The 15524-nt window shown below is 38.9% G+C and overlaps 1 protein-coding gene across 2 annotated transcripts in view; it reads right to left on the bottom strand.

The window, feature by feature from the left end:
• Positions 1-1439: 1439 nt before the first annotated feature.
• Positions 1440-15524, bottom strand: part of LOC122079800 (DDB1- and CUL4-associated factor 8-like) — a 14621-nt gene continuing 536 nt past the window's right edge. The window contains exons 2-5 of one of the 2 annotated variants that reach the window (XM_042646525.1): positions 5909-6160; positions 5287-5430; positions 3572-4324; positions 1440-1912 (exon numbers count right to left, since the gene is read on the bottom strand). In XM_042646525.1, coding sequence (XP_042502459.1) covers positions 1667-1912; positions 3572-4324; positions 5287-5430; positions 5909-6160 — 1395 coding nt within the window. In that variant the 3' untranslated portion in view covers positions 1440-1666. Of the gene's footprint in view, positions 2263-3571; positions 4325-5286; positions 5431-5908; positions 6161-15524 lie in introns of both variants that reach the window. The other variant, XM_042646526.1, reaches the window with a different exon arrangement.

Below are 15524 nucleotides of genomic sequence, written 5' to 3' on the forward strand. Positions count from 1 at the left end.
AAAAAAGTATTAATTCTATAATATTTTTAAATTTTTTATTCAAACGTTTTATGAATTAAATTAGGGAAGAGGGATATGCACACTGGCCAAGTGCAGGAAGATAGTGGAGTAGGGGATCATTTCAAAGGGAGGAAAACAGAGAGACACACATAGGATACTAGTTTACGGTTAGGGGTGTCAATCGATCAGGCCTATGTCCTTGGACAGTGACCTACCTATTTAAGGAATGAGTCTGTCTCGATCGATCTTATGTCGGGCTCTGTCGGGTTCTGCGCTTTAATTGGGCTTCTCCTAATTGGGCTAATCAGACATAATCGGGCCTTAAATGGGGTAATATACTAATAAAACCTTAAATGAGCTTTCAACTGTTTGTAATTTTCTTAGATTTAAGATACTTTAATCTATTTTATTACATCATCAATAATTTTGAAAAGATATTACACTTAATTACGTTCAATAATTGATAAAAATATAAATATATACCCTATTCTATCCTTAAAAAAATTCAAAATATACATATAAGCAGTCAAACTAAACGTGTCGAGCCTAATCGGGCTTGTAAATGCACTGGGCTTGTTGGATGCCCATCGGGCTTACCCCTTGCACCGTGTACTACCTGTTTATAAATGAGTCGGGCCTAAGTTCAACAATCAGTGCAGATTTGGCCGATCTTTAAACGGTTGAACCCGAATGGTCAAATCGATGCAGGCTCGAGATTGACACCGCATTTACGGTACACTAGCGGTGTGCTTAGCTTTTCCCGTATAAGAGATAAGTTCAATAATTTTCCATTATTTTACAAGTATGCTAATCTTTGGTTTGGTTCCCAAACCTTTGTTCCGTACAAGAGGCATTCAGAATGCTTCCTAACATTGGCTTCACAGATCCAGAAGTAAGAAAATTTCGAGTCTTAATCTTCTGCAAATATGCTCGAACTCTCTGGTTTTGTTCTCAAACCTTTGTTCAGCCCAAAAGATCCACCACGCAAGCATAATGCTTATCGTTCTTTTCAATTACATAATCCCCATCTTGTGAAAAACTTTTCAGGCTTCATCGACCATCCCACATTTTGATACCATCAGGGTTTACACCAATCTCCACCAGTCTTGAGAACATGTCAATCCCCAAGTCTGTGCAAGGCCATCCATCCCACACCACTGTGTTTTTGTCAGGCAGTGTCCAAGCATCCTTCTTAGATGGAAGATGCTTCGGCACAACCTGAAAGTGCACCTTACAAGATCCTTGTTAGAAATTTCATCAAAAACTAATGAGATTTTTTGATTTCTTCGCACTTACCATAAAATGCCACTAATGCAATTACCACAAACTCCCACTCCAAAACTACCTGACGACATGGCCATAGCTCCAAAATTTAACCAGTCATACCATCTTGTCTGGAGAATTCAAAGCACCAGAACTAGTACTTCGAAAGTTACGGATGCTAAAAATTACCTACAATTTTATATACAAACCCAGTAGGATGGTTTGAAACAAGAAACAATATAGAATCAACAAATAACATCGATTTTATTCCCTGATGTATGTACAGCTTCCATTGTTCTCCCAGTAAGACGGTTAACCAGCCACAATACCAGATATTGATTTTATTCCCTGATGTATGTACAATTTCCATCGTCCTCCCAGTAAGACGGTTGAACCCGCCACATCAGTTAACTATACAGTCCCCACTGCCGGTATTGTTGGAGGAATCTCCTGCATCATCATTATCATCATCAGATGAACCATCACGGTTGTTAAAGGGCATCACAAGCTCTAACAATTCCCTGCTTGGTGCACTATCTTCTTCTTCAGAATCTGGTCTTGATCTCTGCCTTTGCAATGACAAAATCTGAAACATCAACTCTTGAGGAGATGATATCCTATACAGCAAGCGCCTTCTTGGACGTTTCAACTGGGTACAGCAGCACCAACAGCACAATCATTGAGATCATCAGTGTCGTCATCATTGTTGTCGTCATCATCGTCGTCATCGTCATCGTCATCGTCATCGACAACAACAAAGTTATCATCATTGTCGTTGTAATAATAATCATCAATGCGGAGGAAGCAAGTAATTCGACCAGTTTTCTGAACCTTTCAACAGCAGAGAAATTAGAACTTCCTCTGCTGTTGACCATGACCTTGTGCCAGACTGGCTCTTGAAGTGGAGGAAAGGAAACACGCTAAACAGGTCTCCTAGTTCTGTTATCCTATTTGTCCAGTCTCTATTGTGTGGACCACAAATGTCCAAATATTCTGTCCCTAAGAATGTACGAGATAATTGATCACAATAAATGGTTAACAATAAATACCGAATAAGCCACTAGAAATCAAATAGTATGTTTCAGCTGCCATTTTTCACAATTTTATTCAGCCATGACGCTTATGGACAGCAGCAAATGCCTACAGCCTGTAGACTAGATTTGCCAATACTCAAAGCACCACAAAAATACAACCATTTTTCAAAAATAAAAATTATACATTAAAAAACAATTGCCAAATTAAATGTACGTTCAGAAAGGATAAACAGGCACAACACTTTGACACAATAGATAAAGTAATCAAAATATCGAATAAATTTTTGTTAGGTGGAAAAATTCAAATGTGAATAGTAGGAAAATTTTTTATTTTAATAAATAAAGTATTAAATAAAAAATGACAACAAGGTTACAAATCCAATTGAACTCATTGCGGAAGTAGTTATAGCCTAAAAATAAGTATAAAAGAAACTTTCCAGCGGATGACAAGGACATCCCACAAACGGTGTGCAGAATAGATTTAATAACCATCGTCTAGATCTTCATGTGGATACCTCAGCCACATGAATACCCTTTCTGATGATAATAGCCATCCAATTGAACGCATTTGCTTTGGACAATCTTAAGGCTCTGCTTGGTTGCAATGGGAATTTAAAGGGAAAGGAAGTGAAATCTTCATACTTTAAAAAGAAATGTTTATAATCATTACCCCATATGATTGTATAAACTAATTAATTTTTTTAACCATATTTAGTAATGATATATTTTACATGTAATTTTTCTTTTACATATTATAGCAAAGGGTTTGGGATGCAAAGTAAAGTGAAATTTTATAATCAAATATGGAATGATTTGAAGTTAATGTTAAAGTCACATGGGTAATGATTACATATATTTCTTTTTTGAGTATGAAAATTTCACTTCCCTTCCCTTTAATTTCCCTTACAACCAAACATAGCGTAAAAGATGCAGGTTTAGGTAAAATAACAGATTGAATGACTACGACCATCTAAAAGGGATATTTTCGGTAGAGATAACCCAGGTCCAAGTGGTGGTTATCGACTTTGAGTCCCCAGAACTAGCAAGTCTACCAAGTCAAGCAACACCCTTGATAGACATGTCATAACAATCTATCTACCCCACATATAACTATATTCCCCAAAATATTTAAATGTAACTATGGCAAACACAATGAACAAAGGTGTTAACAAGAAACAAAATTTCGAGCTTTCCCATGTTCAAGCTTCAAGAGACAATACCATAAGGCATAACTCAGTATAAGCCTCTACATTCTCCAAAATAAAAGGGCATACCTGTTCAAGGTTCACTGGCAGGGAAGATCGTTCAGAGGCCTTGGGAATCCATATCTTGACATCTTTATCAATACCACTACTAGCAAGAAAGGTAGCATGAGGGTGCGGCTCAATACAGTTAACAACTTCCTTGTCTCCTTCCATAGCACGTAGAAGTTGTCCATCTTTCTTCCTCCAAATGAAGATCCGACCACAGTCAGATCCACTCACCACATAGTCACAGTTGGGGCCAAAGAAGCCAACACCCTTCACCGTATCACAATTCTTATGCCCACTATAGACTTGGGGCATGTATCTCTTATTACAATTCTGCGTCGATGGAGATGCTATGGAGACTGAATCAGATTCTGGTCCAGTGGCTTCACCATCTCCAGATAATGATGATGCTGCAATTGGATCAGGTCCCAGCCCCATATCCCTCGTGAAAAGATAGATATGCCCATCGTTGTAAGAAACAAGAAGCTCACTTTGATAGGAGAAGGACAAGCCTGTTATTCCCACCTCCCTATTGCTGATCAGATGTGTGGGGCAGAAGGAATCTGCAGGTTGACCAAAATCAGTTGATCCATCCCACTTGTACTTGCGGATGTCATAAATCCTTGCATATTCATCAGATCCCCCAACAGCAAAGAAATTTGGATTTCTTGGATCCATTGCAATTGTGTTTAGATGGACAATGCCATCCAATCTTGATTTATCATGGAAAGATTTGCATGTGAAGAGCTCGGTAGCAGTTCCAGTTCTCAGATCAAACTGTAAGAAGTCTATTGTTAGGGTGAAATAGATTATGATGCACAAAAGAGGAAATCTAAGGCATAATTCAAGGTGGATAATCCAGGAAGGTCCACGAACAACATGATAAAATTAAAGAAAATGGATGTTGCGAGTCAAGGTACACCCATGGAACTAAATCTCGATCGAAACTGACCAAAACTCTGAGTTGTTTCGGTTTCAGGCCTGGCCGAAACAAAAGCCAGTCGAAACCCAAGTCTCGACCATGGGTTTCAACCCAGGGAGTCCAAGGGCCAAAACGAAAGCAGGGTCTAACACCATGGTCGAAACTTGGTTTTGATCCTGGGTTGAACCCAGGGGGTCGAAACCCATTGTCAAAACCTCAAAACAAGATTCGAATTGTCTCGGTTTGGGACTACCAAAATCTGCCTCAAAACTGAGATTTAGAACCATGGGTACACCAAGAAGATATAGGTTATTTATCCTCCCACCTTTTGTTTTACTTTGGGAGTTGAGAGGAAATATGAACTTTCTTTCTTTGAGGGGGTTCAAGTGGGGGAGAGGGGGGGGGGGGGGGGGGGGGGAGTATGGGTCCTGGCAAGCAATCCCACATTAAGAGAACTGGTTTCTGGGACCCATCAAATGGTTTGAGTCTTACACCTAACTCAAATGGTTTGATTCTTACACCCATCAAATGGTTTCTGGGACCCATTAAAGCTCTGTGATCAGAAACCCGGATTTCCTTTGAAATCTGTGGTCTTTTGATTCTCTTTCTCTTCTCCCTCCCTTTTATTTGGGGCTTGTATGTATGTTCTTTTCCCTTGGTGATGAATTTCTTATTCACACCCCCCCCCCCCCAACCAAAAAAAAAACTATGCCACACTTTAGTCATTAAGGTCTAACAGACAGTTGCCATAGATTTCCCTCACAAAGAAAAACAAAATAGAACCAACAAGCAAAGAGCTACAACGAACACAACTCACATGCTGGACCAATCCATCTTCACCACAGGTGTAAAATATGTGAGGACTTCCACGCTCAATAGCTAATTTATGAGCTCTTCCCTGATGCTTCCCAAGCATTACTGTCTCTACTTTTCCATGTTCTGGTATCTTAGCATGTCTCACCTTATAAATTTAACAAGGATAAAACCAAGTTCTCGTTAGGAATCCAGTCCACGAATATTCAAAAAAAAAAAAAAAAAAAAATCCTTTGCAAGAACAGAAGTTTCTGAAGCAATATGAAATTAAATTCTTTCAAACAGAATAAAATAGAGGCTACTCTACCAGTGAAGTGCACAAGCAGTTTGAGGCACGTACTACAGGTGGTTAACTGAGATTTCCTAGCCTAAACCATTCAATTTATAGCACTTCCCAGAATGTTTTGAGACACTGACTAGTGATACAAGTTATGATCCAATGGAGAGCTAGGATAAAATAAAATTATGAGGAAAAATAGAAATGGTTCTCGTTTAAGGTCTCCCCTTTTTAATCCAGATGGGGCTTGGAACTGCAGGCATAGGTGCCAGACACAGCAGAAGGTGGTAGAATAGCTCTTTCCTAATTTTCTGTTCTAAATTGAAAATCTTCCCAAAGCCAAAATTACCTGCCCATCAGCAGCACATGTCACAATGCTTCGGTCATCTGTGAAAGGCATGATCTTTGCTTGGAAAACGTTGTTAGTGTGCCCTGAGTGGAAAGAGAGTTTGACACGTCCAGCCTCCCAATCCCACAGCTTAACCATCCTATCATCTGAGCCTGACACAAGAATGTCACCAAGCGCATTAAAGCTAACAGTGTTTACGCAACCTCTGTGCTTTTCCAGCTTTTTGTAGAGATCAAGTTGCAGCACAAGACTCTGATACAAGAAAGAATCATCGGAAGTTAAGAACTACAGCTGAGAAACTTGAGAATCCCAGAGGAATAAATGGTAAGTTAAGAACTACAGCTGAGAAACTTGAGAATCCCAGAGGAATAAATGGTATCAGTACCAAATGACAAAGCAAGTTTGTAACTGTAAATATTTACTGGACGAAGAACATTTTTAAAGGATCAACAACAACAACAATAAATAACCAAGTACTGAAGGATTTATTCATTTTAATAGGATATTAATGTTCAGCAAAAGCATTTGCACCTTGGGTTTGAAGGCTGGAAGGCCAAGTGAACAGAGCAATAATAGAATTACAAGAGAAACCGTAATCGTCACTTCTTATAGGAAAGAGTATGTCACTGTATTTTGGTATCGCCACAGCATGTCTCTTCACCCCCCCCCCTTCTCCCTCCCCCTCCCCCTTCCCCTTCCCCTTCCCCTTCCCCTCCCCTTAATTTTAGTTCATATGTTATACATGCATATATAGAGCACATGTGTGATATGGTCTTCACCAATGATGGATTCATCCCTATTCATAAATAAACACAAATCTTTTCAGCTCATACAGACCTAGAATGAATTTCCTACTCTAAAAAGAAGCATAGCTTGATACGAGTTCATTTAGAAGAAAAACCTACTGCAATAGAATGCATAGGGAGCTCAAAATAATATGATTTCATTCCAATCAGAAACCAAAAACAGCGATAATTATCTTTCCTTTCAGATTTTTAGCTTTTGCAATGCAACTTTCAAGAAAATGAACAAACCAAAAGGCAATTTAACATTTGCACCATAAATAGCTTGTTTTAAACATCAGAACATGTAAGAAAAATTTTTTTTCTTGTTCTTTTATATATATAAATATATATATAATAGCAACTTTATTGATGTTCCTAAAATATACAAAAAGAGAGAGCTAACTCCCCCTGAAACAAGAAAGAGGTGATGCAGATCAAGCTGCTACGACAAAGGCACAGTTCTGGTCCAGTTTTGTTCCATTGGACCAGCAGCCTTTTCGGCTGGTTTGTGTTCTAGTTCCAGCAGCCTTTGGGTCTCCAACTTTGTCCTTTGTGAAGCCTATCTAGCCAACTATCAATTGAGTGTTTGCACCCTTCTAGAAGCCTCCAAATATTCCTATCAATTTCTACACCAAGGTTGATTTTTGTCTTTTAATGAAGACTGACTGCAAGAATCGATTCCAGTTTGGTGGAAAGTTTAGTTTCTATTTTGATTCCTTTGTTTAAGTTTTAACAAGTAAGCAATGTAATTTAGGAAGTCTTCTATTTCCTTAGATAGGAGATTCTAGTCCATAACTTTCCTTCTTGTAAAAAAAATAAAATAAAATAAATAAATAATTATTTCCAGTTTAGTTTCTAAGACTTTCTATTATTGTAATTTTGGCCAAAGCTATATAAAGGCCAGAATCGATTGTACAAGGGCAGAGATTTTGATTAATGAAAGGTTGAAGTTATATTCTATGGCTGGTAGAGTCAGTTGAGGGGTGAAATGCCCAAAAATCAATTTGAGGGGTGAGAGGCCTTATCCAATTCCTTCTTTTTCTTCCCCTTTCTCATTCCTTCATCACTTCTGTTTTCCCTTTTGTTTATCATTCTATTTTGAGTATTGAAGACCCATTCAAGCCCTGTGGAAGCCCCATTGCCAAAAATCAGCAACAATTTGAAGACCAGAAGACAGCATGCTGCCAGATCGATACCTGTTTTCTGCTAGGGTTTTGGCCCACTGTTCATACTCTGTTCCTCTCACCTCTGAAGCCTGTTGCAGCCACAGCCACAGCCACAGCCACAGCCACAGCCACCCTTTAGAGGTTTATTGAAGGGCCGAAGAGAGCGAGATTCAACCATCACCACAAGGCCTCCACTCAACCAGGTTTTTAGACTCTACTGAGCCTTGTAATGTAGGATTCGATTACAAGAAGCTAACCCCCACAATTTATAAACCCCAAACAAGACAAACAATGCTCACAAGACTACTCTTCACAACAACAGAAATAAACCCAAGAGAACAATAGGAAAATAACCAGCAAGTAATCTCCAAGACTTTAATCTGAAACGGGAACAAAACCCAACCCAAATTCAACCCAGGAGAAGAGAGAAAAACCTGCGATTGGGGAAAGAGGGGAGAAGTGCGGCTGGACCTGTGTGGCTCCAATGGAGCTGTAGAGCTGGTCGATGGAGGGTCCCTAGGAGGGTACAAAAACCCCCCAAAGTTGAAAAGATTCTAATGGCTGGTTGCGAAGTTACGAGCTTTCTTGAATTTCAGACCTAGGAGAGAGAAAATCCCAAGATTCTGCAGAACAGCAACTAGCAGTCCTGAATGGTCTTCAAAGAGGAACGATGGGTCCTCTGGTGAATCCCTAACAATGCTTGGCAAATCTGACTTCAAGTTGAGGAGATCCTTGAGGTCGATTGGTCTTCAATTCTGGACTTCTTGGCTGATCGATTGAGAGAAGTAGGGGCTGGACAGAATTAACACTCTTTGGGGAATTCTCACAGTATCAACAGTAGAACAGAAATTAGATGCAGGAAAGTAAAGAAGAAACAAGGAAAGTGGGAGAGGAGTGGCTATCTCAGCCTGGGCTTCTCACTCACAGCCATCCCAGCTGTTCTAAGCAATTGATTGCAACTTTTCTTTATTCAAATTTGAAATCATGAGTACATAGGCTTCTCTCTTTAAAAATGGCAGAATAACAATCATATCATAACAAGAAGCTAGTTTCCAAATAGGACTAAACACACCTAGTAGGCATAGTTTTAAGGCGGCAAGGCGACTGAGACGTTTAAGGGTCTTTCGGAGTGCCTTAATGATAAGGCGGGCATAAAGCGTCGCCTTATCGACTAAAGCGTTCCTGTGTAATTTTTTTATAAAACCAATCTATTTGGCTCAAATCCTAGTTGAATCCTATTACTCATATGTTAAATAAATATTAAAAGTTCATATTCATACCAATGTAAGATATTCATCAAGAAAACAAATCAATAAAGTGAATAAACTAAGTTCATCTTCATCAATCATCAATCATCATAACATTAACATATAATCATCAATCATATTAACATATAATATAAATACATAATTATGAAACAAAATTATAAATATAAAGAAAAGAAGACAAAAAATACAGGTATTTATTATACTTACCTCTATGATGCCAAAATGAGTGCCTAAGCCCTAAGGTCATCGACTATATTTCTACTCCTGTCAAAGAAGAATGAAGCTCACCGCTTGCTGGAGCAAAATGGTCGCCTGGATCAATGGTTCTTCTTTGATCCTTGATTCCTTCTCAAAGCCCTTTTTTAAAACCCTTGACAAAATCCAAACCCTGTTTGTGAATCGTGTTTTTGTTTTGTTTATTTTGGTTATTTTTGGTGGAGTAAAACTGATCCCATTCATCTCAAGTGTTAACAAAACCATACACCTACCAATAAAAAATCTATATTTGGAATCTTCATCAAGTAATTTTAAAATGTGTTTAAAAAAAAAACCCATAAGGCGCCACTTCACATAAGGCGGAGCACTGCCTTACCATCTCTAGACCACATTAGCGCCAAGGCGCTGATAAGGCGACGCCTTAAAAACTATGCTAGTAGGACTTGGACTAATAATAGGACTAGGACTATAACTCCAACATGGAGTAAGCTACTTAACTAAGAGCCCATTTAGGACATTACAACTGATGGGCCCAATGGCCCTCACTTATTAAACAATTAAATAAATAACCATTGCTAGAATCGATGGGCCCAATGGGCCCTTATTCTAACAACTAATTCAGTCACTCAAGTGGACTTAAGTGTGGATCGATAGGCCCCTTTTGGCTGGGCCTTTCTTCCGGTGATAGGTCCTTCCAAAGTGTGGATCTACATCACCTTGCTTTGTGAGTTATTAGTTGAAGCTATTTTGACCTAACTTTGGGTCTATTTCCAGATCTGTCTGTTCTGCTGAATCTGAACCTGTTCTGATTTTTATTGGAGCTTGTTGTTTAATCTATTGGAACTGATTAGCTTTGTAATTAATCTTACATCAAGAGGACAATGACTCACAGAGATAAGATCCTACATCTCATAGAGAGAGGCTATCCCAGTACAAGACCTAGCCTTTTCCATTTAGGATGCATCAGACCTTTAAAATTCCTGCCATCCCTCTAGGCTTCAAATATGAACCCTCCATAAGGTGGTCCACCTACTGAATTAAAAATGTTCCCCAAAAAGGCAACATTTTTAGGTGGACTATAAGTAGGGCTGGGAAACTACCCAAAGGGAAACGACTTTATGGTTTGCTGTAAAAATACCAGAACACCATAGGGTGAGAATATTCAATAAAAATAGACTTGAAGAAGGTGGGAAGGGAGGGGGAATTCCAATTATAATAGCAAATATTTAAAGTGATTTCTCCCTTGCCAAAGGCAATTAAGTGCCAAGCCCAGAATAAACTGAAAATATCATTAGAATGATCTCAAGATGCTTTCCAGTAAGCCAGGAAAGCAACTTGATTAAAAAAGAAAAAGGCCTTCTATAAGAGAGAAAAGGAAGGAGAGGAGAGAGGGGTGAGACAGTATGTAATAGAAAAAAAAAAAAAAAAAATCATCCAGTTCCTGCAAATGTATTTGTTCTTTAACCCCTAAAACTCCCATGTGGCCAAATTCCAGAAAGACAACCTTGTCCTTACCTTCAACATATAGCATATGCCAGTTCATAGTCCTCAGAAAGCACTTCTATTTCCTTCCAAGCAACTGCAGCTGGGATAAACTTCCAAAACAACCTCCCTCATCTACTTATTAACTAAAAGGAGGATTTCTCAAATCTCACAATAAAGTGCCCATTCAGTGTGCATGATCCAATTAGAGTTTTATGCTCATTTGTTAAAAATTTACGGTCCATGGATCAAATGAGAAAGTTTAACTGATCATCATGTATGGCACCTTTTCAAGATCCCCCAAGCTTAGAAAGCAAGAATTTGGTATACAACTCCCTGGAAGAGGTGGTCAATGGCTAAAATGCTGTCCTTCACCCTATTATTTGTTTACGTTATCTCTCACAAATTTAATGTAAGTCCACACTTGTGTCCAACACCTTTACGTACACAGATAAGCACTAACTAACACTGCTGTCATTTTTTTTTTTCATTTAACCTAGCTCAACATGGTTCTACTCAGATATTTCCTTTGAAACCTAATTTTCCTATAGATTGTTTCCTTTGATTTACTTTACTAAAATGAATTAAAATACATCTAAATAAATATACTCGCATGCCTTGCCCTTGGTTCGACTTCCCCAAGGTTCAAAGTTTCAGGTCTGAGCCAGGTCGAAACCTGGTAAGTTTTGGCTGCAGGTTTGAAGACTGGTTTCAAGACCCAAATAGCCAAATTAAGTCCCGAATCTTCTAGGAAACCCTATTTTAGGCTCTATAAACATAGTAAAACCCTTAGATTATTTAAACACACACACACACACGCGCGCGCGCGCGCGCACCCAAAATGGTAGTTTAGCTTCAGACTCTAGATTGGTAATATATGTTGTTGACACTTGTTGTATTACTTTCTCTAATATAACCTATTCTACACAGAATTTAGAACTAGAACAAACATAATTCAATTAAAATAACTAAAATATGCATTAGGAACGAATAAACATAAAATCAGAAAATATTTTTTTTTCCAAAAATTTGTTGCAAGAATATGAATTTTTTCCAGAAATTTAAAAAATATATATATATAAAACAAAAATTAAGTTCGACTCCATGAAGTCGTAGATCGGCCTACAGTGTCTAACATATAAAAAATTGAAGGCTAATCACTAAGGCTCTCTTTGATATAATTTATATCTATGTTTATGATCTATTTATGTGAAATTAATTAAGATAAAAGTTATGGGCTATAAATAATCGTTTGGTTACTACTAGATATAATAGATTATATAATAAGAAATAGATTTGGTATGTGTAAGTGCAAATAAATTATGCAACCTTTATTAAAAATATATTGCGTAGGAAGTATGTGTGTTGTTCTGTTAATGGAGGATAAACCAAACGAAAGAGAGGGGCAGAGGATTGATCAAATTTTGTTTGTCTCTTTGTAATTTTATTTTGTTAATCAAATAGCCTTGGTTGATGGATCAGATGTCGGGTGCTCAGCCGAATATGCATTCTAATGCTTAGAAATACAGAAAGTTGAATATGTGAAAAGGGAGAGGTAGCAGCATTTGGAGGACCAGTTAGAGGAGGCCCTGGTCTGGTGAACCCAGCAGGAGGAGGGCCAGAGCGTGCAACAGGTGCAAAACCAGAAAATGGAGCTGAAGGAGAAGCAGAAGAGGCAGCGAATGGTGAAGGCGCAAATGGGGGTGGTCAACGAACTGGTTGATTGGGCATTAAATGGGTTGATTGACTTGCAGGTTCTGCATGCCATCAGATATAGAATCAGCATGAGTTCTCTGCACATTGGGGTTGCTATTACACAGCGAAGGAGGAGGGTTGCCGGGACTTCGTACCCCCGGAGGATACAGGAGACATTATGGAAGGTGAATCACAACTCGATCTAGATCCCTTGAACCAAAATCCTTCCCTGTTCCACTGAAAATCCAACAGGACACAATCCAAAGTCCCAAATCTGAGAGTGGCCAACCCAAGGTAATTGAATTTCCACCAAAAAACGACAAATCTTAATTTCTGATCAAAGATTTAGAAAAAAAAAAAAAGGGAAATATTTTTCTTTGTAGACAACTGAATCTAGTCCAAAGAAAACTAATCAGAACAATATAAATTCAGGATCAGAGGATCTGAGTAGCTGCTTTGAAACCTGAATGTTAAGCAGATTGGTTCAGAGATCTCCAACCTGAACTTCTATTCTGGTTTTTACTTCCGTTTTCTCTTCAAACCAGGTAGTTCTCTGCATGGCCTGTTAGTATTCTGCTGAATTTGATTCTAAGATTGGGCTGTCTCTTATCTACAATTCTGGACCATATGACTGTCGTAATCTCCAACATAACTCTCAATTCGGACCCTGTTTTTTCTCTGTTAAGAAGGCCTGTGATACCCTGTTTTCTTAGTTTCTTACAACAACTCAACCTTTTCCCAATTAAATGGAGTCGGCTACGTGGATCCACAAAAAAGTAAAAAATAAATCACACAAGAACATCCCACCTACAAGTGATTGGCCACATGGATCTTTGCCCTCCAAACCACTCTGTTAACAGTCATACTAGAGTCCAGACCTAGCTTCTGCATATTTTTCCTTACAACCTCATCTAAGGTCTTTTTAGGTCTGCCCCTAGCCCTTCAGCTCCTTCCATCCAGATCTAATCACTCGTCTCCTAACTGGGGCGTCCAAAGGCCTCTGTTGAACATGGCCATACCACCTTAAACAACATTCTCGAAGCTTATCCTCAATCGGGGCAACCCCCAAATCATCTCTAACCCGGTCATTCCTTACCCTATCTCTCCTAGTTTTGCCGCACATCCATCTCAACATCTTCATCTCTGCAACACCCAGCTTATCTATGTTACTTCTTGATGGCCCAACATTTTGCACCATACATCATAGCTAGTCTTATGACAGTTTTGTAGAATTATCCTTTAAGATTTAGAGGAATTCGTCGATCACACGACACTCCAGATGCAAAATGTCAAGTGCAGCAAAGACTAGGCTATAACAGCAGATGTAACCACCGTATCTGATTCAAACTTTGAGAGTAATTTCTTCTCTACAGAAGCTCCATTCAACTAGAAGTTGAAGCAAGTCGGACTTTCTGATCCCTCCAAATTTGCGATTCTTCCAGTTTCTATTTTCTGTCCGTCCCATTCTGCCATCTTCTATCCAACCATTGGATCTCCTTGGAATTTGGAATTAGCTTCTTCAGGTTATCAGCAACCTACGACGAGCTTTGGGATTTGATCAGACTCCCTAATTGTGTTTTATTTAATTTCTCTCAATTCTAGTTTAATCTAGTTCACTGTGACTCCGTCCTGTGACTTTGGCTTTCTAAATCCGACTAACAAGTTATAGAAATGCATCAATTGGTATCAGAGCTCATGGCTAGCAGTAAGCCACACTTTTCTGATCCAACCAGCCTTCAATAACCCTTACACCAACCCACTGATATGATCAGAAGTTAACCCCCCGTGTGGATGCTATAGAACATCAGCGATTGATCGTATGCTTGGGAATTCTGCACCATTTAGGGCTGATGAAGAGGCATAAGTACATTACACCGCCAATAATAACACTGAAGAGATTTTTTGAGAGAGAACCACATAAGATCCCACACTGCAACCCTCCTTTGAGAAACACGTTCATGCTTAATTTGAAACTGGTTCACCTAAGTGACGTGTTAATGACTCTCATAAAGTTGAAGTTGGAGTTGAAAGAGTACAGTGGCAAGCACAACCAGTTCTTCTTGACTCTTGGCTTCCAAAGCCAGTCATGCTGGTCCAACCAGTCAAGTTCATCAACATCAAAGCCAACTTTCTTGTTATTTAGCCTCAGGTGGGCTATCTCAAAGGCAGTATATGAATTATAATTGATGAGAATGGCTCCAGGGATGTTCATCGGGTAATGTTAGTGCATGGTGGGCTTTGGAAATTCACATGTCTCTAAGGCAAGCTAGATTCTTGTCTTCCAGATGTCGCATATGAACATTGTTTTCCAGCCAATGAGAATTCCGACAGACTTGGTAAACAGTGATTTGTGGGATCCCGGACAGGTTAAGGTAGTTTATTATCCATAGTTCCCTTTGAGATATAATGGCATCATCTTCTGGTGCTTTCTTTGCGTCTTCCATATCCTTTCTACCATGTTATGTTGACTTCTTAATGCTGAATACAACTTACATTGGCACTAAACTTCCAAGAAAGACCACACAGCCCTAGCCCTCCATTGTTTAATATTTACAAAGCCTATTTCCTACCTCAGCATCATACAAACATGCATAAACAACCTTGCATAATGCGACATCATCAGCCATTTGATCCGATTTCCCACTTTTTGAACAACTTGTCCAACAGTCACTGAATTTTGTGATTATCCTCTACTCCGAGAAAAATGTCTAACTCATCAATTCATCATACACTGAAAGTTGCTCCTTTTACCACCATTAAACCATATGGAAAGGGAAGGGGAAGGGGAAGGGGGAGGAACAGCAGGATCGACAATGAGAAGCATAACAACATAAATTCAATTGTTCAAGGGATAATCTTTTTTCCCCTTTCTTAGTCACCCTCTTGGGTAAGTTTGGACTTGGACACAAATCCGAAAAGAAATCAGAGTATGAAAGCTAGACATCCATACTTCCATAGGAAAAGTACAAACACATGAGAGATTTAAAACAAGCCGCCCCCCCCC

Source organism: Macadamia integrifolia, chromosome 5 (assembly GCF_013358625.1).
Source record: "Macadamia integrifolia cultivar HAES 741 chromosome 5, SCU_Mint_v3, whole genome shotgun sequence".
Classification (NCBI taxonomy): domain Eukaryota; kingdom Viridiplantae; phylum Streptophyta; class Magnoliopsida; order Proteales; family Proteaceae; genus Macadamia; species Macadamia integrifolia.